Source organism: Ambystoma mexicanum, chromosome 3q (assembly GCF_040938575.1).
Source record: "Ambystoma mexicanum isolate Mex_15411 chromosome 3q, UKY_AmexF1_1, whole genome shotgun sequence".
Lineage (NCBI taxonomy): Eukaryota > Metazoa > Chordata > Amphibia > Caudata > Ambystomatidae > Ambystoma > Ambystoma mexicanum.
Genome location: NC_090926.1, coordinates 1,288,892,448 through 1,288,911,636, shown reverse-complemented (window position 1 = coordinate 1,288,911,636; position 19,189 = coordinate 1,288,892,448). Strand labels below are relative to the sequence as shown.

Sequence of the window (19,189 nt, the reverse complement as noted above, 5' to 3'; positions counted from 1 at the left end):
TGCACTCCCTCTCTCTGCCCCCCCCCCTCCCCCTACACCTGACACCTCCCACCTCCTGTCCCAAGGCGTGCCTCCTCCTCTCTCCTGCCACTGCACTCCCCTACACCTGACACCTCCCACCTCCTGTCCCAAGGCGTGCCCTCCTCCTCTCTCCTGCCACTGCACTCCCTCTCTCTGCCCCTCCCCTACACCTGACACCTCCCACCTCCTGTCCCAAGGCGTGCCCTCCTCCCTCTCTCCTGCCACTGCACTCCCTCTCTCTGCCCTCCCCTACACCTGACACCTCCCCACCTCCTGTCCCAAGGCATGTCCTCCTCCTCCTCTCCTGCCACTGCACTCCCTCTCTCTGCCCTCCCTACACCTGACACCTCCCACCTCCTGTCCCAAGGCGTGCCCTCCTCCTCTCTCCTGCCACTGCACTCCCTCTCTCTGCCCTCCCCTACACCTGACACCTCCCACCTCCTGTCCCAAGGCGTGCCCTCCTCCTCTCTCTGCCCTGCACTCCCCTACACCTGACACCTCCCACCTCCTGTCCCAAGGCGTGTCCTCATCCTCTCTCCTGCCCTGCACTCCCCTACACCTGACACCTCCCACCTCCTGTCCCAAGGCGTGCCCTCCTCCTCTCTCCTGCCACTGCACTCCCTTTCTCTGCCCTCCCCTACACCTGACACCTCCCACCTCCTGTCCCAAGGCGTGCCCTCCTCCTCTCTCCTGCCACTGCACTCCCTCTCTCTGCCCTCCCCTACACCTGACACCTCCCACCTCCTGTCCCAAGGCGTGCCCTCCTCCTCTCTCTGCCCTGCACTCCCCTACACCTGACACCTCCCACCTCCTGTCCCAAGGCGTGCCCTCCTCCTCTCTCCTGCCACTGCACTCCCTCTCTCTGCCCTCCCCTACACCTGACACCTCCCACCTCCTGTCCCAAGGCGTGCCCTCCTCCTCTCTCTGCCCTGCACTCCCCTACACCTGACACCTCCCACCTCCTGTCCCAAGGCGTGCCCTCCTCCTCTCTCCTGCCACTGCACTCCCTCTCTCTGCACTCCCCTACACCTGACACCTCCCACCTCCTGTCCCAAGGCGTGTCCTCATCCTCTCTCCTGCCCTGCACTCCCCTACACCTGACACCTCCCACCTCCTGTCCCAAGGCGTGCCCTCCTCCTCTCTCCTGCCACTGCACTCCCTCTCTCTGCCCTCCCCTACACCTGACACCTCCCACCTCCTGTCCCAAGGCGTGCCCTCCTCCTCTCTCCTGCCACTGCACTCCCTCTCTCTGCCCTCCCCTACACCTGACACCTCCCACCTCCTGTCCCAAGGCGTGCCCTCCTCCTCTCTCTGCCCTGCACTCCCCTACACCTGACACCTCCCACCTCCTGTCCCAAGGCGTGCCCTCCTCCTCTCTCCTGCCACTGCACTCCCTCTCTCTGCACTCCCCTACACCTGACACCTCCCACCTCCTGTCCCAAGGCGTGCCCTCCTCCTCTCTCTGCCCTGCACTCCCCTACACCTGACACCTCCCACCTCCTGTCCCAAGGCGTGCCCTCCTCCTCTCTCCTGCCACTGCACTCCCTCTCTCTGCCCTCCCCTACACCTGACACCTCCCACCTCCTGTCCCAAGGCGTGCCCTCCTCCTCTCTCTGCCCTGCACTCCCCTACACCTGACACCTCCCACCTCCTGTCCCAAGGCGTGTCCTCATCCTCTCTCCTGCCCTGCACTCCCCTACACCTGACACCTCCCACCTCCTGTCCCAAGGCGTGCCCTCCTCCTCTCTCCTGCCACTGCACTCCCTCTCTCTGCCCTCCCCTACACCTGACACCTCCCACCTCCTGTCCCAAGGCGTGCCCTCCTCCTCTCTCCTGCCACTGCACTCCCTCTCTCTGCCCTCCCCTACACCTGACACCTCCCACCTCCTGTCCCAAGGCGTGCCCTCCTCCTCTCTCTGCCCTGCACTCCCCTACACCTGACACCTCCCACCTCCTGTCCCAAGGCGTGCCCTCCTCCTCTCTCCTGCCACTGCACTCCCTCTCTCTGCCCTCCCCTACACCTGACACCTCCCACCTCCTGTCCCAAGGCGTGCCCTCCTCCTCTCTCCTGCCACTGCACTCCCTCTCTCTGTCCTCCCCTACACCAGACACCTCCTGTCCCAAGGTGTGCCCTCCTCCCCTCTCCTGTCACTGCCCTCCCTCTCTCTGCCCTCCCCTACACCTCCCACCTCCTGTCCCAAGGCGTGCCCTCCTCCTCTCTCCTGTCACTGCCCTCCCCTACACCTGACACTTCCCTACCTCCTGTCCCAAGGCGTGCCCTCCTCCTCTCTCCTGCCACTGCACTCCCTCTCTCTGCCCTCCCCTACACCCGACACCTCCCACCTCCTGTCCCAAGGCGTGTCCTCCTCCCCTCTCCCGCCACTGCACTCCCTCTCTCTGTCCTCCCCTACACCTGACACCTCCCACCTCCTGTCCCAAGGCGTGTCCACCTCCTCTCTCCTGCCACTGCACTCCCTCTCTCTGCCCTGCCCTACACCTGACACCTCCCACCTCCTGTCCCAAGGCGTGCCCTCCTCCTCTCTCTGCCCTGCACTCCCCTACACCTGACACCTCCCACCTCCTGTCCCAAGGCGTGCCCTCCTCCTCTCTCCTGCCACTGCACTCCCTCTCTCTGCCCTCCCCTACACCTGACACCTCCCACCTCCTGTCCCAAGGCGTGACCTCCTCCTGTCTCTGCCCTGCACTCCCCTACACCTGACACCTCCTGTCCCAAGGCGTGCCCTCCTCCTCTCTCCTGCCACTGCACTCCCTCTCTCTGCCCTCCCCTACACCTGACACCTCCCACCTCCTGTCCCAAGGCGTGCCCTCCTCCTCTCTCTGCCCTGCACTCCCCTACACCTGACACCTCCCACCTCCTGTCCCAAGGCGTGCCCTCCTCCTCTCTCTGCCCTGCACTCCCCTACACCTGACACCTCCCACCTCCTGTCCCAAGGCGTGCCCTCCTCCTCTCTCCTGCCACTGCACTCCCTCTCTCTGCCCTCCCCTACACCTGACACCTCCCACCTCCTGTCCCAAGGCGTGCCCTCCTCCTCTCTCTGCCCTGCACTCCCCTACACCTGACACCTCCCACCTCCTGTCCCAAGGCGTGCCCTCCTCCTCTCTCCTGCCACTGCACTCCCTCTCTCTGCCCTCCCCTACACCTGACACCTCCCACCTCCTGTCCCAAGGCGTGCCCGCCTCCTCTCTCTGCCCTGCACTCCCCTACACCTGACACCTCCCACCTCCTGTCCCAAGGCGTGCCCTCCTCCTCTCTCCTGCCACTGCACTCCCTCTCTCTGCCCTCCCCTACACCTGACACCTCCCACCTCCTGTCCCAAGGCGTGCCCTCCTCCTCTCTCTGCCCTGCACTCCCCTACACCTGACACCTCCCACCTCCTGTCCCAAGGCGTGCCCTCCTCCTCTCTCCTGCCACTGCACTCCCTCTCTCTGCCCTCCCCTACACCTGACACCTCCCACCTCCTGTCCCAAGGCGTGCCCTCCTCCTCTCTCTGCCCTGCACTCCCCTACACCTGACACCTCCCACCTCCTGTCCCAAGGCGTGCCCTCCTCCTCTCTCCTGCCACTGCACTCCCTCTCTCTGCCCTCCCCTACACCTGACACCTCCCACCTCCTTTCCCAAGGCGTGCCCTCCTCCTCTCTCTGCCCTGCACTCCCCTACACCTGACACCTCCCACCTCCTGTCCCAAGGCGTGCCCTCCTCCTCTCTCCTGCCACTGCACTCCCTCTCTCTGCCCTCCCCTACACCTGACACCTCCCACCTCCTGTCCCAAGGCGTGCCCTCCTCCTCTCTCTGCCCTGCACTCCCCTACACCTGACACCTCCCACCTCCTGTCCCAAGGCATGCCCTCCTCCTCTCTCCTGCCACTGCACTCCCTCTCTCTGCCCTCCCCTACACCTGACACCTCCCACCTCCTGTCCCAAGGCGTGCCCTCCTCCTCTCTCTGCCCTGCACTCCCCTACACCTGACACCTCCCACCTCCTGTTCCAAGGCGTGCCCTCCTCCTCTCTCCTGCCACTGCACTCCCTCTCTCTGCCCTCCCCTACACCTGACACCTCCCACCTCCTGTCCCAAGGCGTGCCCTCCTCCTCTCTCTGCCCTGCACTCCCCTACACCTGACACCTCCTGTCCCAAGGCGTGCCCTCCTCCTCTCTCCTGCCACTGCACTCCCTCTCTCTGCCCTGCACTCCCCTACACCTGACACCTCCCACCTCCTGTCCCAAGGCGTGCCCTCCTCCTCTCTCTGCCCTGCACTCCCCTACACCTGACACCTCCCACCTCCTGTCCCAAGGCGTGCCCTCCTCCTCTCTCCTGCCACTGCACTCCCTCTCTCTGCCCTCCCCTACACCTGACACCTCCCACCTCCTGTCCCAAGGCGTGCCCTCCTCCTCTCTCTGCCCTGCACTCCCCTACACCTGACACCTCCCACCTCCTGTCCCAAGGCGTGCCCTCCTCCTCTCTCCTGCCACTGCACTCCCTCTCTCTGCCCTCCCCTACACCTGACACCTCCCACCTCCTGTCCCAAGGCGTGCCCTCCTCCTCTCTCTGCCCTGCACTCCCCTACACCTGACACCTCCCACCTCCTGTCCCAAGGCGTGCCCTCCTCCTCTCTCCTGCCACTGCACTCCCTCTCTCTGCCCTCCCCTACACCTGACACCTCCCACCTCCTGTCCCAAGGCGTGCCCTCCTCCTCTCTCTGCCCTGCACTCCCCTACACCTGACACCTCCTGTCCCAAGGCGTGCCCTCCTCCTCTCTCCTGCCACTGCACTCCCTCTCTCTGCCCTGCACTCCCCTACACCTGACACCTCCCACCTCCTGTCCCAAGGCGTGCCCTCCTCCTCTCTCTGCCCTGCACTCCCCTACACCTGACACCTCCCACCTCCTGTCCCAAGGCGTGCCCTCCTCCTCTCTCTGCCCTGCACTCCCCTACACCTGACACCTCCCACCTCCTGTCCCAAGGCGTGCCCTCCTCCTCTCTCCTGCCACTGCACTCCCTCTCTCTGCACTCCCCTACACCTGACACCTCCCACCTCCTGTCCCAAGGCGTGCCCTCCTCCTCACTCCTGCCACTGGACTCCCTCTCTCTGCCCTCCCCTACACCTGACACCTCCCACCTCCTGTCCCAAGGCGTGCCCTCCTCCTCTCTCCTGCCACTGCACTCCCTCTCTCTGCCCTCCCCTACACCTGACACCTCCCACCTCCTGTCCCAAGGCGTGACCTCCTCCTGTCTCTGCCCTGCACTCCCCTACACCTGACACCTCCTGTCCCAAGGCGTGCCCTCCTCCTCTCTCCTGCCACTGCACTCCCTCTCTCTGCCCTCCCCTACACCTGACACCTCCCACCTCCTGTCCCAAGGCGTGCCCTCCTCCTCTCTCTGCCCTGCACTCCCCTACACCTGACACCTCCCACCTCCTGTCCCAAGGCGTGCCCTCCTCCTCTCTCTGCCCTGCACTCCCCTACACCTGACACCTCCCACCTCCTGTCCCAAGGCGTGCCCTCCTCCTCTCTCCTGCCACTGCACTCCCTCTCTCTGCCCTCCCCTACACCTGACACCTCCCACCTCCTGTCCCAAGGCGTGCCCTCCTCCTCTCTCTGCCCTGCACTCCCCTACACCTGACACCTCCCACCTCCTGTCCCAAGGCGTGCCCTCCTCCTCTCTCCTGCCACTGCACTCCCTCTCTCTGCCCTCCCCTACACCTGACACCTCCCACCTCCTGTCCCAAGGCGTGCCCTCCTCCTCTCTCTGCCCTGCACTCCCCTACACCTGACACCTCCCACCTCCTGTCCCAAGGCGTGCCCTCCTCCTCTCTCCTGCCACTGCACTCCCTCTCTCTGCCCTCCCCTACACCTGACACCTCCCACCTCCTGTCCCAAGGCGTGCCCTCCTCCTCTCTCTGCCCTGCACTCCCCTACACCTGACACCTCCTGTCCCAAGGCGTGCCCTCCTCCTCTCTCCTGCCACTGCACTCCCTCTCTCTGCACTCCCCTACACCTGACACCTCCCACCTCCTGTCCCAAGGCGTGTCCTCATCCTCTCTCCTGCCCTGCACTCCCCTACACCTGACACCTCCCACCTCCTGTCCCAAGGCGTGCCCTCCTCCTCTCTCCTGCCACTGCACTCCCTCTCTCTGCCCTCCCCTACACCTGACACCTCCCACCTCCTGTCCCAAGGCGTGCCCTCCTCCTCTCTCCTGCCACTGCACTCCCTCTCTCTGCCCTCCCCTACACCTGACACCTCCCACCTCCTGTCCCAAGGCGTGCCCTCCTCCTCTCTCTGCCCTGCACTCCCCTACACCTGACACCTCCCACCTCCTGTCCCAAGGCGTGCCCTCCTCCTCTCTCCTGCCACTGCACTCCCTCTCTCTGCACTCCCCTACACCTGACACCTCCCACCTCCTGTCCCAAGGCGTGCCCTCCTCCTCTCTCTGCCCTGCACTCCCCTACACCTGACACCTCCCACCTCCTGTCCCAAGGCGTGCCCTCCTCCTCTCTCCTGCCACTGCACTCCCTCTCTCTGCCCTCCCCTACACCTGACACCTCCCACCTCCTGTCCCAAGGCGTGCCCTCCTCCTCTCTCTGCCCTGCACTCCCCTACACCTGACACCTCCCACCTCCTGTCCCAAGGCGTGTCCTCATCCTCTCTCCTGCCCTGCACTCCCCTACACCTGACACCTCCCACCTCCTGTCCCAAGGCGTGCCCTCCTCCTCTCTCCTGCCACTGCACTCCCTCTCTCTGCCCTCCCCTACACCTGACACCTCCCACCTCCTGTCCCAAGGCGTGCCCTCCTCCTCTCTCCTGCCACTGCACTCCCTCTCTCTGCCCTCCCCTACACCTGACACCTCCCACCTCCTGTCCCAAGGCGTGCCCTCCTCCTCTCTCTGCCCTGCACTCCCCTACACCTGACACCTCCCACCTCCTGTCCCAAGGCGTGCCCTCCTCCTCTCTCCTGCCACTGCACTCCCTCTCTCTGCCCTCCCCTACACCTGACACCTCCCACCTCCTGTCCCAAGGCGTGCCCTCCTCCTCTCTCCTGCCACTGCACTCCCTCTCTCTGTCCTCCCCTACACCAGACACCTCCTGTCCCAAGGTGTGCCCTCCTCCCCTCTCCTGTCACTGCCCTCCCTCTCTCTGCCCTCCCCTACACCTCCCACCTCCTGTCCCAAGGCGTGCCCTCCTCCTCTCTCCTGTCACTGCCCTCCCCTACACCTGACACTTCCCTACCTCCTGTCCCAAGGCGTGCCCTCCTCCTCTCTCCTGCCACTGCACTCCCTCTCTCTGCCCTCCCCTACACCCGACACCTCCCACCTCCTGTCCCAAGGCGTGTCCTCCTCCCCTCTCCCGCCACTGCACTCCCTCTCTCTGTCCTCCCCTACACCTGACACCTCCCACCTCCTGTCCCAAGGCGTGTCCACCTCCTCTCTCCTGCCACTGCACTCCCTCTCTCTGCCCTGCCCTACACCTGACACCTCCCACCTCCTGTCCCAAGGCGTGCCCTCCTCCTCTCTCCTGCCACTGCACTCCCTCTCTCTGCCCTCCCCTACACCTGACACCTCCCACCTCCTGTCCCAAGGCGTGACCTCCTCCTGTCTCTGCCCTGCACTCCCCTACACCTGACACCTCCTGTCCCAAGGCGTGCCCTCCTCCTCTCTCCTGCCACTGCACTCCCTCTCTCTGCCCTCCCCTACACCTGACACCTCCCACCTCCTGTCCCAAGGCGTGCCCTCCTCCTCTCTCTGCCCTGCACTCCCCTACACCTGACACCTCCCACCTCCTGTCCCAAGGCGTGCCCTCCTCCTCTCTCTGCCCTGCACTCCCCTACACCTGACACCTCCCACCTCCTGTCCCAAGGCGTGCCCTCCTCCTCTCTCCTGCCACTGCACTCCCTCTCTCTGCCCTCCCCTACACCTGACACCTCCCACCTCCTGTCCCAAGGCGTGCCCTCCTCCTCTCTCTGCCCTGCACTCCCCTACACCTGACACCTCCCACCTCCTGTCCCAAGGCGTGCCCTCCTCCTCTCTCCTGCCACTGCACTCCCTCTCTCTGCCCTCCCCTACACCTGACACCTCCCACCTCCTGTCCCAAGGCGTGCCCGCCTCCTCTCTCTGCCCTGCACTCCCCTACACCTGACACCTCCCACCTCCTGTCCCAAGGCGTGCCCTCCTCCTCTCTCCTGCCACTGCACTCCCTCTCTCTGCCCTCCCCTACACCTGACACCTCCCACCTCCTGTCCCAAGGCGTGCCCTCCTCCTCTCTCTGCCCTGCACTCCCCTACACCTGACACCTCCCACCTCCTGTCCCAAGGCGTGCCCTCCTCCTCTCTCCTGCCACTGCACTCCCTCTCTCTGCCCTCCCCTACACCTGACACCTCCCACCTCCTGTCCCAAGGCGTGCCCTCCTCCTCTCTCTGCCCTGCACTCCCCTACACCTGACACCTCCCACCTCCTGTCCCAAGGCGTGCCCTCCTCCTCTCTCCTGCCACTGCACTCCCTCTCTCTGCCCTCCCCTACACCTGACACCTCCCACCTCCTTTCCCAAGGCGTGCCCTCCTCCTCTCTCTGCCCTGCACTCCCCTACACCTGACACCTCCCACCTCCTGTCCCAAGGCGTGCCCTCCTCCTCTCTCCTGCCACTGCACTCCCTCTCTCTGCCCTCCCCTACACCTGACACCTCCCACCTCCTGTCCCAAGGCGTGCCCTCCTCCTCTCTCCTGCCACTGCACTCCCTCTCTCTGCCCTCCCCTACACCTGACACCTCTCACCTCCTGTCCCAAGGCGTGCCCTCCTCCTCTCTCTGCCCTGCACTCCCCTACACCTGACACCTCCCACCTCCTGTCCCAAGGCGTGCCCTCCTCCTCTCTCCTGCCACTGCACTCCCTCTCTCTGCCCTCCCCTACACCTGACACCTCCCACCTCCTGTCCCAAGGCGTGCCCTCCTCCTCTCTCCTGCCACTGCACTCCCTCTCTCTGTCCTCCCCTACACCAGACACCTCCTGTCCCAAGGTGTGCCCTCCTCCCCTCTCCTGTCACTGCCCTCCCTCTCTCTGCCCTCCCCTACGCCTCCCACCTCCTGTCCCAAGGCGTGCCCTCCTCCTCTCTCCTGTCACTGCCCTCCCCTACACCTGACACTTCCCTACCTCCTGTCCCAAGGCGTGCCCTCCTCCTCTCTCCTGCCACTGCACTCCCTCTCTCTGCCCTCCCCTACACCCGACACCTCCCACCTCCTGTCCCAAGGCGTGTCCTCCTCCCCTCTCCCGCCACTGCACTCCCTCTCTCTGTCCTCCCCTACACCTGACACCTCCCACCTCCTGTCCCAAGGCGTGTCCACCTCCTCTCTCCTGCCACTGCACTCCCTCTCTCTGCCCTGCCCTACACCTGACACCTCCCACCTCCTGTCCCAAGGCGTGCCCTCCTCCTCTCTCTGCCCTGCACTCCCCTACACCTGACACCTCCCACCTCCTGTCCCAAGGCGTGCCCTCCTCCTCTCTCCTGCCACTGCACTCCCTCTCTCTGCCCTCCCCTACACCTGACACCTCCCACCTCCTGTCCCAAGGCGTGCCCTCCTCCTCTCTCCTGCCACTGCACTCCCTCTCTCTGCCCTCCCCTACACCTGACACCTCCCACCTCCTGTCCCAAGGCGTGCCCTCCTCCTCTCTCTGCCCTGCACTCCCCTACACCTGACACCTCCCACCTCCTGTCCCAAGGCGTGCCCTCCTCCTCTCTCCTGCCACTGCACTCCCTCTCTCTGCCCTCCCCTACACCTGACACCTCCCACCTCCTGTCCCAAGGCGTGCCCTCCTCCTCTCTCTGCCCTGCACTCCCCTACACCTGACACCTCCCACCTCCTGTCCCAAGGCGTGCCCTCCTCCTCTCTCCTGCCACTGCACTCCCTCTCTCTGCCCTCCCCTACACCTGACACCTCCCACCTCCTGTCCCAAGGCGTGCCCTCCTCCTCTCTCTGCCCTGCACTCCCCTACACCTGACACCTCCCACCTCCTGTCCCAAGGCGTGCCCTCCTCCTCTCTCCTGCCACTGCACTCCCTCTCTCTGCCCTCCCCTACACCTGACACCTCCCACCTCCTGTCCCAAGGCGTGCCCTCCTCCTCTCTCTGCCCTGCACTCCCCTACACCTGACACCTCCCACCTCCTGTCCCAAGGCGTGCCCTCCTCCTCTCTCCTGCCACTGCACTCCCTCTCTCTGCCCTCCCCTACACCTGACACCTCCCACCTCCTGTCCCAAGGCGTGCCCTCCTCCTCTCTCTGCCCTGCACTCCCCTACACCTGACACCTCCTGTCCCAAGGCGTGCCCTCCTCCTCTCTCCTGCCACTGCACTCCCTCTCTCTGCCCTCCCCTACACCTGACACCTCCCACCTCCTGTCCCAAGGCGTGCCGCCCTCCTCTCTCTGCCCTGCACTCCCCTACACCTGACACCTCCCACCTCCTGTCCCAAGGCGTGCCCTCCTCCTCTCTCTGCCCTGCACTCCCCTACACCTGACACCTCCCACCTCCTGTCCCAAGGCGTGCCCTCCTCCTCTCTCCTGCCACTGCACTCCCTCTCTCTGCCCTCCCCTACACCTGACACCTCCCACCTCCTGTCCCAAGGCGTGCCCTCCTCCTCTCTCTGCCCTGCACTCCCCTACACCTGACACCTCCCACCTCCTGTCCCAAGGCGTGCCCTCCTCCTCTCTCTGCCCTGCACTCCCCTACACCTGACACCTCCCACCTCCTGTCCCAAGGCGTGCCCTCCTCCTCTCTCTGCCCTGCACTCCCCTACACCTGACACCTCCCACCTCCTGTCCCAAGGCGTGCCCTCCTCCTCTCTCCTGCCACTGCACTCCCCTACACCTGACACCTCCCACCTCCTGTCCCAAGGCGTGCCCTCCTCCTCTCTCCTGCCACTGCACTCCCTCTCTCTGCCCTCCCCTACACCTGACACCTCCCACCTCCTGTCCCAAGGCGTGCCCTCCTCCTCTCTCCTGCCACTGCACTCCCTCTCTCTGCCCTCCCCTACACCTGACACCTCCCACCTCCTGTCCCAAGGCGTGCCCTCCTCCTCTCTCTGCCCTGCACTCCCCTACACCTGACACCTCCCACCTCCTGTCCCAAGGCGTGCCCTCCTCCTCTCTCCTGCCACTGCACTCCCTCTCTCTGCCCTCCCCTACACCTGACACCTCCCACCTCCTGTCCCAAGGCGTGCCCTCCTCCTCTCTCTGCCCTGCACTCCCCTACACCTGACACCTCCTGTCCCAAGGCGTGCCCTCCTCCTCTCTCCTGCCACTGCACTCCCTCTCTCTGCCCTCCCCTACACCTGACACCTCCCACCTCCTGTCCCAAGGCGTGCCCTCCTCCTCTCTCTGCCCTGCACTCCCCTACACCTGACACCTCCCACCTCCTGTCCCAAGGCGTGCCCTCCTCCTCTCTCCTGCCACTGCACTCCCTCTCTCTGCCCTCCCCTACACCTGACACCTCCCACCTCCTGTCCCAAGGCGTGCCGCCCTCCTCTCTCTGCCCTGCACTCCCCTACACCTGACACCTCCCACCTCCTGTCCCAAGGCGTGCCCTCCTCCTCTCTCTGCCCTGCACTCCCCTACACCTGACACCTCCCACCTCCTGTCCCAAGGCGTGCCCTCCTCCTCTCTCCTGCCACTGCACTCCCTCTCTCTGCCCTCCCCTACACCTGACACCTCCCACCTCCTGTCCCAAGGCGTGCCCTCCTCCTCTCTCTGCCCTGCACTCCCCTACACCTGACACCTCCCACCTCCTGTCCCAAGGCGTGCCCTCCTCCTCTCTCCTGCCACTGCACTCCCTCTCTCTGCCCTCCCCTACACCTGACACCTCCCACCTCCTGTCCCAAGGCGTGCCCTCCTCCTCTCTCTGCCCTGCACTCCCCTACACCTGACACCTCCCACCTCCTGTCCCAAGGCGTGCCCTCCTCCTCTCTCCTGCCACTGCACTCCCTCTCTCTGCCCTCCCCTACACCTGACACCTCCCACCTCCTGTCCCAAGGCGTGCCCTCCTCCTCTCTCTGCCCTGCACTCCCCTACACCTGACACCTCCTGTCCCAAGGCGTGCCCTCCTCCTCTCTCCTGCCACTGCACTCCCTCTCTCTGCCCTGCACTCCCCTACACCTGACACCTCCCACCTCCTGTCCCAAGGCGTGCCCTCCTCCTCTCTCTGCCCTGCACTCCCCTACACCTGACACCTCCCACCTCCTGTCCCAAGGCGTGCCCTCCTCCTCTCTCTGCCCTGCACTCCCCTACACCTGACACCTCCCACCTCCTGTCCCAAGGCGTGCCCTCCTCCTCTCTCCTGCCACTGCACTCCCTCTCTCTGCACTCCCCTACACCTGACACCTCCCACCTCCTGTCCCAAGGCGTGCCCTCCTCCTCTCTCCTGCCACTGCACTCCCTCTCTCTGCCCTCCCCTACACCTGACACCTCCCACCTCCTGTCCCAAGGCGTGCCCTCCTCCTCTCTCCTGCCACTGCACTCCCTCTCTCTGCCCTCCCCTACACCTGACACCTCCCACCTCCTGTCCCAAGGCGTGACCTCCTCCTGTCTCTGCCCTGCACTCCCCTACACCTGACACCTCCTGTCCCAAGGCGTGCCCTCCTCCTCTCTCCTGCCACTGCACTCCCTCTCTCTGCCCTCCCCTACACCTGACACCTCCCACCTCCTGTCCCAAGGCGTGCCCTCCTCCTCTCTCTGCCCTGCACTCCCCTACACCTGACACCTCCCACCTCCTGTCCCAAGGCGTGCCCTCCTCCTCTCTCTGCCCTGCACTCCCCTACACCTGACACCTCCCACCTCCTGTCCCAAGGCGTGCCCTCCTCCTCTCTCCTGCCACTGCACTCCCTCTCTCTGCCCTCCCCTACACCTGACACCTCCCACCTCCTGTCCCAAGGCGTGCCCTCCTCCTCTCTCTGCCCTGCACTCCCCTACACCTGACACCTCCCACCTCCTGTCCCAAGGCGTGCCCTCCTCCTCTCTCCTGCCACTGCACTCCCTCTCTCTGCCCTCCCCTACACCTGACACCTCCCACCTCCTGTCCCAAGGCGTGCCCTCCTCCTCTCTCTGCCCTGCACTCCCCTACACCTGACACCTCCCACCTCCTGTCCCAAGGCGTGTCCTCATCCTCTCTCCTGCCACTGCACTCCCTCTCTCTGCCCTCCCCTACACCTGACACCTCCCTCCTGTCCCAAGGCGTGTCCTCCTCCCCTCTCCTGTCACTACCCTCCCTCTCTCTGCCCTCCCCTACACCTGACACCTCCCTCCTGTCCCAAGGCGTGCCCTGCTCCCCTCTCCCGCCACTGCCCTCCCTCTCTCTGCACTCCCCTACACCTGACACTTCCCTCCCTCCTGTCCCAAGGCATGTCCTCCTCCCCTCTCCCGCCACTGCCCTCCCTCTCTCTGCACTCCCCTACACCTGACACTTCCCTACCTCCTGTCCCAAGGCATGTCCTCCTCCCCTCTCCCGCCACTGCCCTCCCTCTCTCTGCCCTCCCCTACACCTGACACCTCCCACCTCCTGTCCCAAGGCGTGCCCTCCTCCTCTCTCCTGCCACTGCACTCCCTCTCTCTGCCCTCCCCTACACCTGACACCTCCCACCTCCTGTCCCAAGGCGTGCCCTCCTCCTCTCTCCTGCCACTGCACTCCCTCTCTCTGCCCTCCCCTACACCTGACACCTCCCACCTCCTGTCCCAAGGCGTGCCCTCCTCCTCTCTCCTGCCACTGCACTCCCCTACACCTGACACCTCCCACCTCCTGTCCCAAGGCGTGCCCTCCTCCTCTCTCCTGCCACTGCACTCCCTCTCTCTGCCCTCCCCTACACCTGACACCTCCCACCTCCTGTCCCAAGGCGTGCCCTCCTCCTCTCTCCTGCCACTGCACTCCCTCTCTCTGCCCTCCCCTACACCTGACACCTCCCACCTCCTGTCCCAAGGCATGTCCTCCTCCCCTCTCCTGCCACTGCACTCCCTCTCTCTGCCCTCCCCTACACCTGACACCTCCCACCTTCTGTCCCAAGGCGTGCCCTCCTCCTCTCTCCTGCCACTGCACTCCCTCTCTCTGCCCTCCCCTACACCTGACACCTCCCACCTCCTGTCCCAAGGCGTGCCCTCCTCCTCTCTCTGCCCTGCACTCCCCTACACCTGACACCTCCCACCTCCTGTCCCAAGGCGTGTCCTCATCCTCTCTCCTGCCCTGCACTCCCCTACACCTGACACCTCCCACCTCCTGTCCCAAGGCGTGCCCTCCTCCTCTCTCCTGCCACTGCACTCCCTCTCTCTGCCCTCCCCTACACCTGACACCTCCCACCTCCTGTCCCAAGGCGTGCCCTCCTCCTCTCTCCTGCCACTGCACTCCCTCTCTCTGCCCTCCCCTACACCTGACACCTCCCACCTCCTGTCCCAAGGCGTGCCCTCCTCCTCTCTCTGCCCTGCACTCCCCTACACCTGACACCTCCCACCTCCTGTCCCAAGGCGTGCCCTCCTCCTCTCTCCTGCCACTGCACTCCCTCTCTCTGCCCTCCCCTACACCTGACACCTCCCACCTCCTGTCCCAAGGCGTGCCCTCCTCCTCTCTCTGCCCTGCACTCCCCTACACCTGACACCTCCCACCTCCTGTCCCAAGGCGTGCCCTCCTCCTCTCTCCTGCCACTGCACTCCCTCTCTCTGCACTCCCCTACACCTGACACCTCCCACCTCCTGTCCCAAGGCGTGTCCTCATCCTCTCTCCTGCCCTGCACTCCCCTACACCTGACACCTCCCACCTCCTGTCCCAAGGCGTGCCCTCCTCCTCTCTCCTGCCACTGCACTCCCTCTCTCTGCCCTCCCCTACACCTGACACCTCCCACCTCCTGTCCCAAGGCGTGCCCTCCTCCTCTCTCCTGCCACTGCACTCCCTCTCTCTGCCCTCCCCTACACCTGACACCTCCCACCTCCTGTCCCAAGGCGTGCCCTCCTCCTCTCTCTGCCCTGCACTCCCCTACACCTGACACCTCCCACCTCCTGTCCCAAGGCGTGCCCTCCTCCTCTCTCCTGCCACTGCACTCCCTCTCTCTGCACTCCCCTACACCTGACACCTCCCACCTCCTGTCCCAAGGCGTGCCCTCCTCCTCTCTCTGCCCTGCACTCCCCTACACCTGACACCTCCCACCTCCTGTCCCAAGGCGTGCCCTCCTCCTCTCTCCTGCCACTGCACTCCCTCTCTCTGCCCTCCCCTACACCTGACACCTCCCACCTCCTGTCCCAAGGCGTGCCCTCCTCCTCTCTCTGCCCTGCACTCCCCTACACCTGACACCTCCCACCTCCTGTCCCAAGGCGTGTCCTCATCCTCTCTCCTGCCCTGCACTCCCCTACACCTGACACCTCCCACCTCCTGTCCCAAGGCGTGCCCTCCTCCTCTCTCCTGCCACTGCACTCCCTCTCTCTGCCCTCCCCTACACCTGACACCTCCCACCTCCTGTCCCAAGGCGTGCCCTCCTCCTCTCTCCTGCCACTGCACTCCCTCTCTCTGCCCTCCCCTACACCTGACACCTCTCACCTCCTGTCCCAAGGCGTGCCCTCCTCCTCTCTCTGCCCTGCACTCCCCTACACCTGACACCTCCCACCTCCTGTCCCAAGGCGTGCCCTCCTCCTCTCTCCTGCCACTGCACTCCCTCTCTCTGCCCTCCCCTACACCTGACACCTCCCACCTCCTGTCCCAAGGCGTGCCCTCCTCCTCTCTCCTGCCACTGCACTCCCTCTCTCTGTCCTCCCCTACACCAGACACCTCCTGTCCCAAGGTGTGCCCTCCTCCCCTCTCCTGTCACTGCCCTCCCTCTCTCTGCCCTCCCCTACACCTCCCACCTCCTGTCCCAAGGCGTGCCCTCCTCCTCTCTCCTGTCACTGCCCTCCCCTACACCTGACACTTCCCTACCTCCTGTCCCAAGGCGTGCCCTCCTCCTCTCTCCTGCCACTGCACTCCCTCTCTCTGCCCTCCCCTACACCCGACACCTCCCACCTCCTGTCCCAAGGCGTGTCCTCCTCCCCTCTCCCGCCACTGCACTCCCTCTCTCTGTCCTCCCCTACACCTGACACCTCCCACCTCCTGTCCCAAGGCGTGTCCACCTCCTCTCTCCTGCCACTGCACTCCCTCTCTCTGCCCTGCCCTACACCTGACACCTCCCACCTCCTGTCCCAAGGCGTGCCCTCCTCCTCTCTCTGCCCTGCACTCCCCTACACCTGACACCTCCCACCTCCTGTCCCAAGGCGTGCCCTCCTCCTCTCTCCTGCCACTGCACTCCCTCTCTCTGCCCTCCCCTACACCTGACACCTCCCACCTCCTGTCCCAAGGCGTGCCCTCCTCCTCTCTCCTGCCACTGCACTCCCTCTCTCTGCCCTGCCCTACACCAGACACCTCCCACCTCCTGTCCCAAGGCGTGTCCTTCTCCCCTCTCCTGTCACTACCCTCCCTCTCTCTGCCCTCCCCTACACCTGACACCTCACACCTCCTGTCCCAAGGCGTGACCTCCTCCTGTCTCTGCCCTGCACTCCCCTACACCTGACACCTCCTGTCCCAAGGCGTGCCCTCCTCCTCTCTCCTGCCACTGCACTCCCTCTCTCTGCCCTCCCCTACACCTGACACCTCCCACCTCCTGTCCCAAGGCGTGCCCTCCTCCTCTCTCTGCCCTGCACTCCCCTACACCTGACACCTCCCACCTCCTGTCCCAAGGCGTGCCCTCCTCCTCTCTCTGCCCTGCACTCCCCTACACCTGACACCTCCCACCTCCTGTCCCAAGGCGTGCCCTCCTCCTCTCTCCTGCCACTGCACTCCCTCTCTCTGCCCTCCCCTACACCTGACACCTCCCACCTCCTGTCCCAAGGCGTGCCCTCCTCCTCTCTCTGCCCTGCACTCCCCTACACCTGACACCTCCCACCTCCTGTCCCAAGGCGTGCCCTCCTCCTCTCTCCTGCCACTGCACTCCCTCTCTCTGCCCTCCCCTACACCTGACACTTCCCTCCCTCCTGTCCCAAGGCGTGCCCTCCTCCTCTCTCCTGCCACTGCACTCCCTCTCTCTGCACTCCCCTACACCTGACACCTCCCACCTCCTGTCCCAAGGCGTGCCCTCCTCCTCTCTCTGCCCTGCACTCCCCTACACCTGACACCTCCCACCTCCTGTCCCAAGGCGTGCCCTCCTCCTCTCTCCTGCCACTGCACTCCCTCTCTCTGCCCTCCCCTACACCTGACACCTCCCACCTCCTGTCCCAAGGCGTGCCCTCCTCCTCTCTCCTGCCACTGCACTCCCTCTCTCTGTCCTCCCCTACACCAGACACCTCCTGTCCCAAGGTGTGCCCTCCTCCTCTCTCTGCCCTCCCCTACACCTGACACTTCCCTACCTCCTGTCCCAAGGCGTGTCCTCCTCCCCTCTCCTGCCACTGCACTCCCTCTCTCTGCCCTCCCCTACACCTGACACCTCCCACCTCCTGTCCCAAGGCGCGTCCTCCTCCTCTCTCCTGCCACTGCCCTCCCTCTCTCTGCACTCCCCTACACCTGACACTTCCCTCCCTCCTCCTGTCACTGCTCTGCACTAGCAACCTCTGCTCTGTGTGGGCTAGTGCAGGGCAGTGGGGTGCTGCACTAGCAACCCATGCCTCCACTTCCATGCTCCTCGCACCTCAGCACCCCCTCCCCATCGCCAGTGTCCTCTCCCCCTGATCCCCCGGGCTCTCGCTCTCCTCACTTGTCAGCGTTCCCGGCACCAGGCGCACACGCCTCCTTCCTCACCTGCCGGGCTCGGGCTGCCCCCTGCCCGCGCGCCGCCGCTCCGCCCCGCTGTCTGCGGTCCATGCCGAGGTCCCCCTTCCGCCTTCAGCCGCGGCCTCTAATCCAGACACCGCTCCCCGGCTGCGACCTCAGCACCAGACCGGCGATGCTGGCAAGCAGGAAGTGCCGTAGACACAAAAGAAGGACACGCGCCGTCGCCATGGCCACCGCGAGACGCAGCAGCCGTGTGTCCGTAGACACCGACGAAGGACTAGCACAGGAGTTCCACGCACAGTGCATCATGCGGAGAGCAACGCAGGAGGGCTTGTGATGGGAACTCTGGAACTAATGACACCGACGAAGGACTAGCACAAGAGTTCCACACACAGTGCATCATGCAGAGAGCAACACAGGAGGGCTTATGATGGGAACTCTGGAACTAATGACACCGACGAAGGACTAGCACAAGAGTTCCACACACAGTGCATCATGCAGAGAGCAACACAGGAGGGCTTATGATGGGAACTCTGGAACTAATGACACCGACGAAGGACTAGCACAAGAGTTCCACACACAGTGCATCATGCAGAGAGCAACACAGGAGGGCTTATGATGGGAACTCTGGAACTAATGACACCGACGAAGGACTAGCACAAGAGTTCCACACACAGTGCATCATGCAGAGAGCAACACAGGAGAGCTTATGATGGGAACTCTGGAACTAATGACACCGACGAAGGACTAGCACAAGAGTTCCACACACAGTGCATCATGCAGAGAGCAACACAGGAGGGCTTATGATGGGAACTCTGGAACTAATGACACCGACGAAGGACTAGCACAAGAGTTCCACACACAGTGCATCATGCAGAGAGCAACACAGGAGAGCTTATGATGGGAACTCTGGAACTAATGACACCGACGAAGGACTAGCACAAGAGTTCCACACACAGTGCATCATGCAGAGAGCAACACAGGAGAGCTTATGATGGGAACTCTGGAACTAATGACACCGACGAAGGACTAGCACAAGAGTTCCACACACAGTGCATCATGCAGAGAGCAACACAGGAGAGCTTATGATGGGAACTCTGGAACTAATGACACCGACGAAGGACTAGCACAAGAGTTCCACACACAGTGCATCATGCAGAGAGCAACACAGGAGAGCTTATGATGGGAACTCTGGAACTAATGACACCGACGAAGGACTAGCACAAGAGTTCCACACACAGTGCATCATGCAGAGAGCAACACAGGAGAGCTTATGATGGGAACTCTGGAACTAATGACACCGACGAAGGACTAGCACAAGAGTTCCACACACAGTGCATCATGCAGAGAGCAACACAGGAGGGCTTGTGATGGGAACTCTGGAACTAATGACACCGACGAAGGACTAGCA

The 19,189-nt window shown here is 64.4% G+C and overlaps 1 protein-coding gene across 3 annotated transcripts in view; it reads right to left on the bottom strand.

Moving 5' to 3' along the window:
* CC2D1A (coiled-coil and C2 domain containing 1A) overlaps positions 1 to 17,983 on the bottom strand; it is a 988,624-nt gene extending 970,641 nt beyond the window's left edge. For 2 of the 3 annotated variants that reach the window (XM_069604374.1, XM_069604377.1), the window contains exon 1: positions 17,806 to 17,983. In XM_069604374.1, the coding sequence (XP_069460475.1) occupies positions 17,806 to 17,868 (63 nt within the window). In that variant the 5' untranslated portion in view covers positions 17,869 to 17,983. The remainder of the gene's footprint in view (positions 1 to 17,805) is intronic. The other variant, XM_069604375.1, reaches the window with a different exon arrangement.
* Positions 17,984 to 19,189: the final 1,206 nt, after the last annotated feature.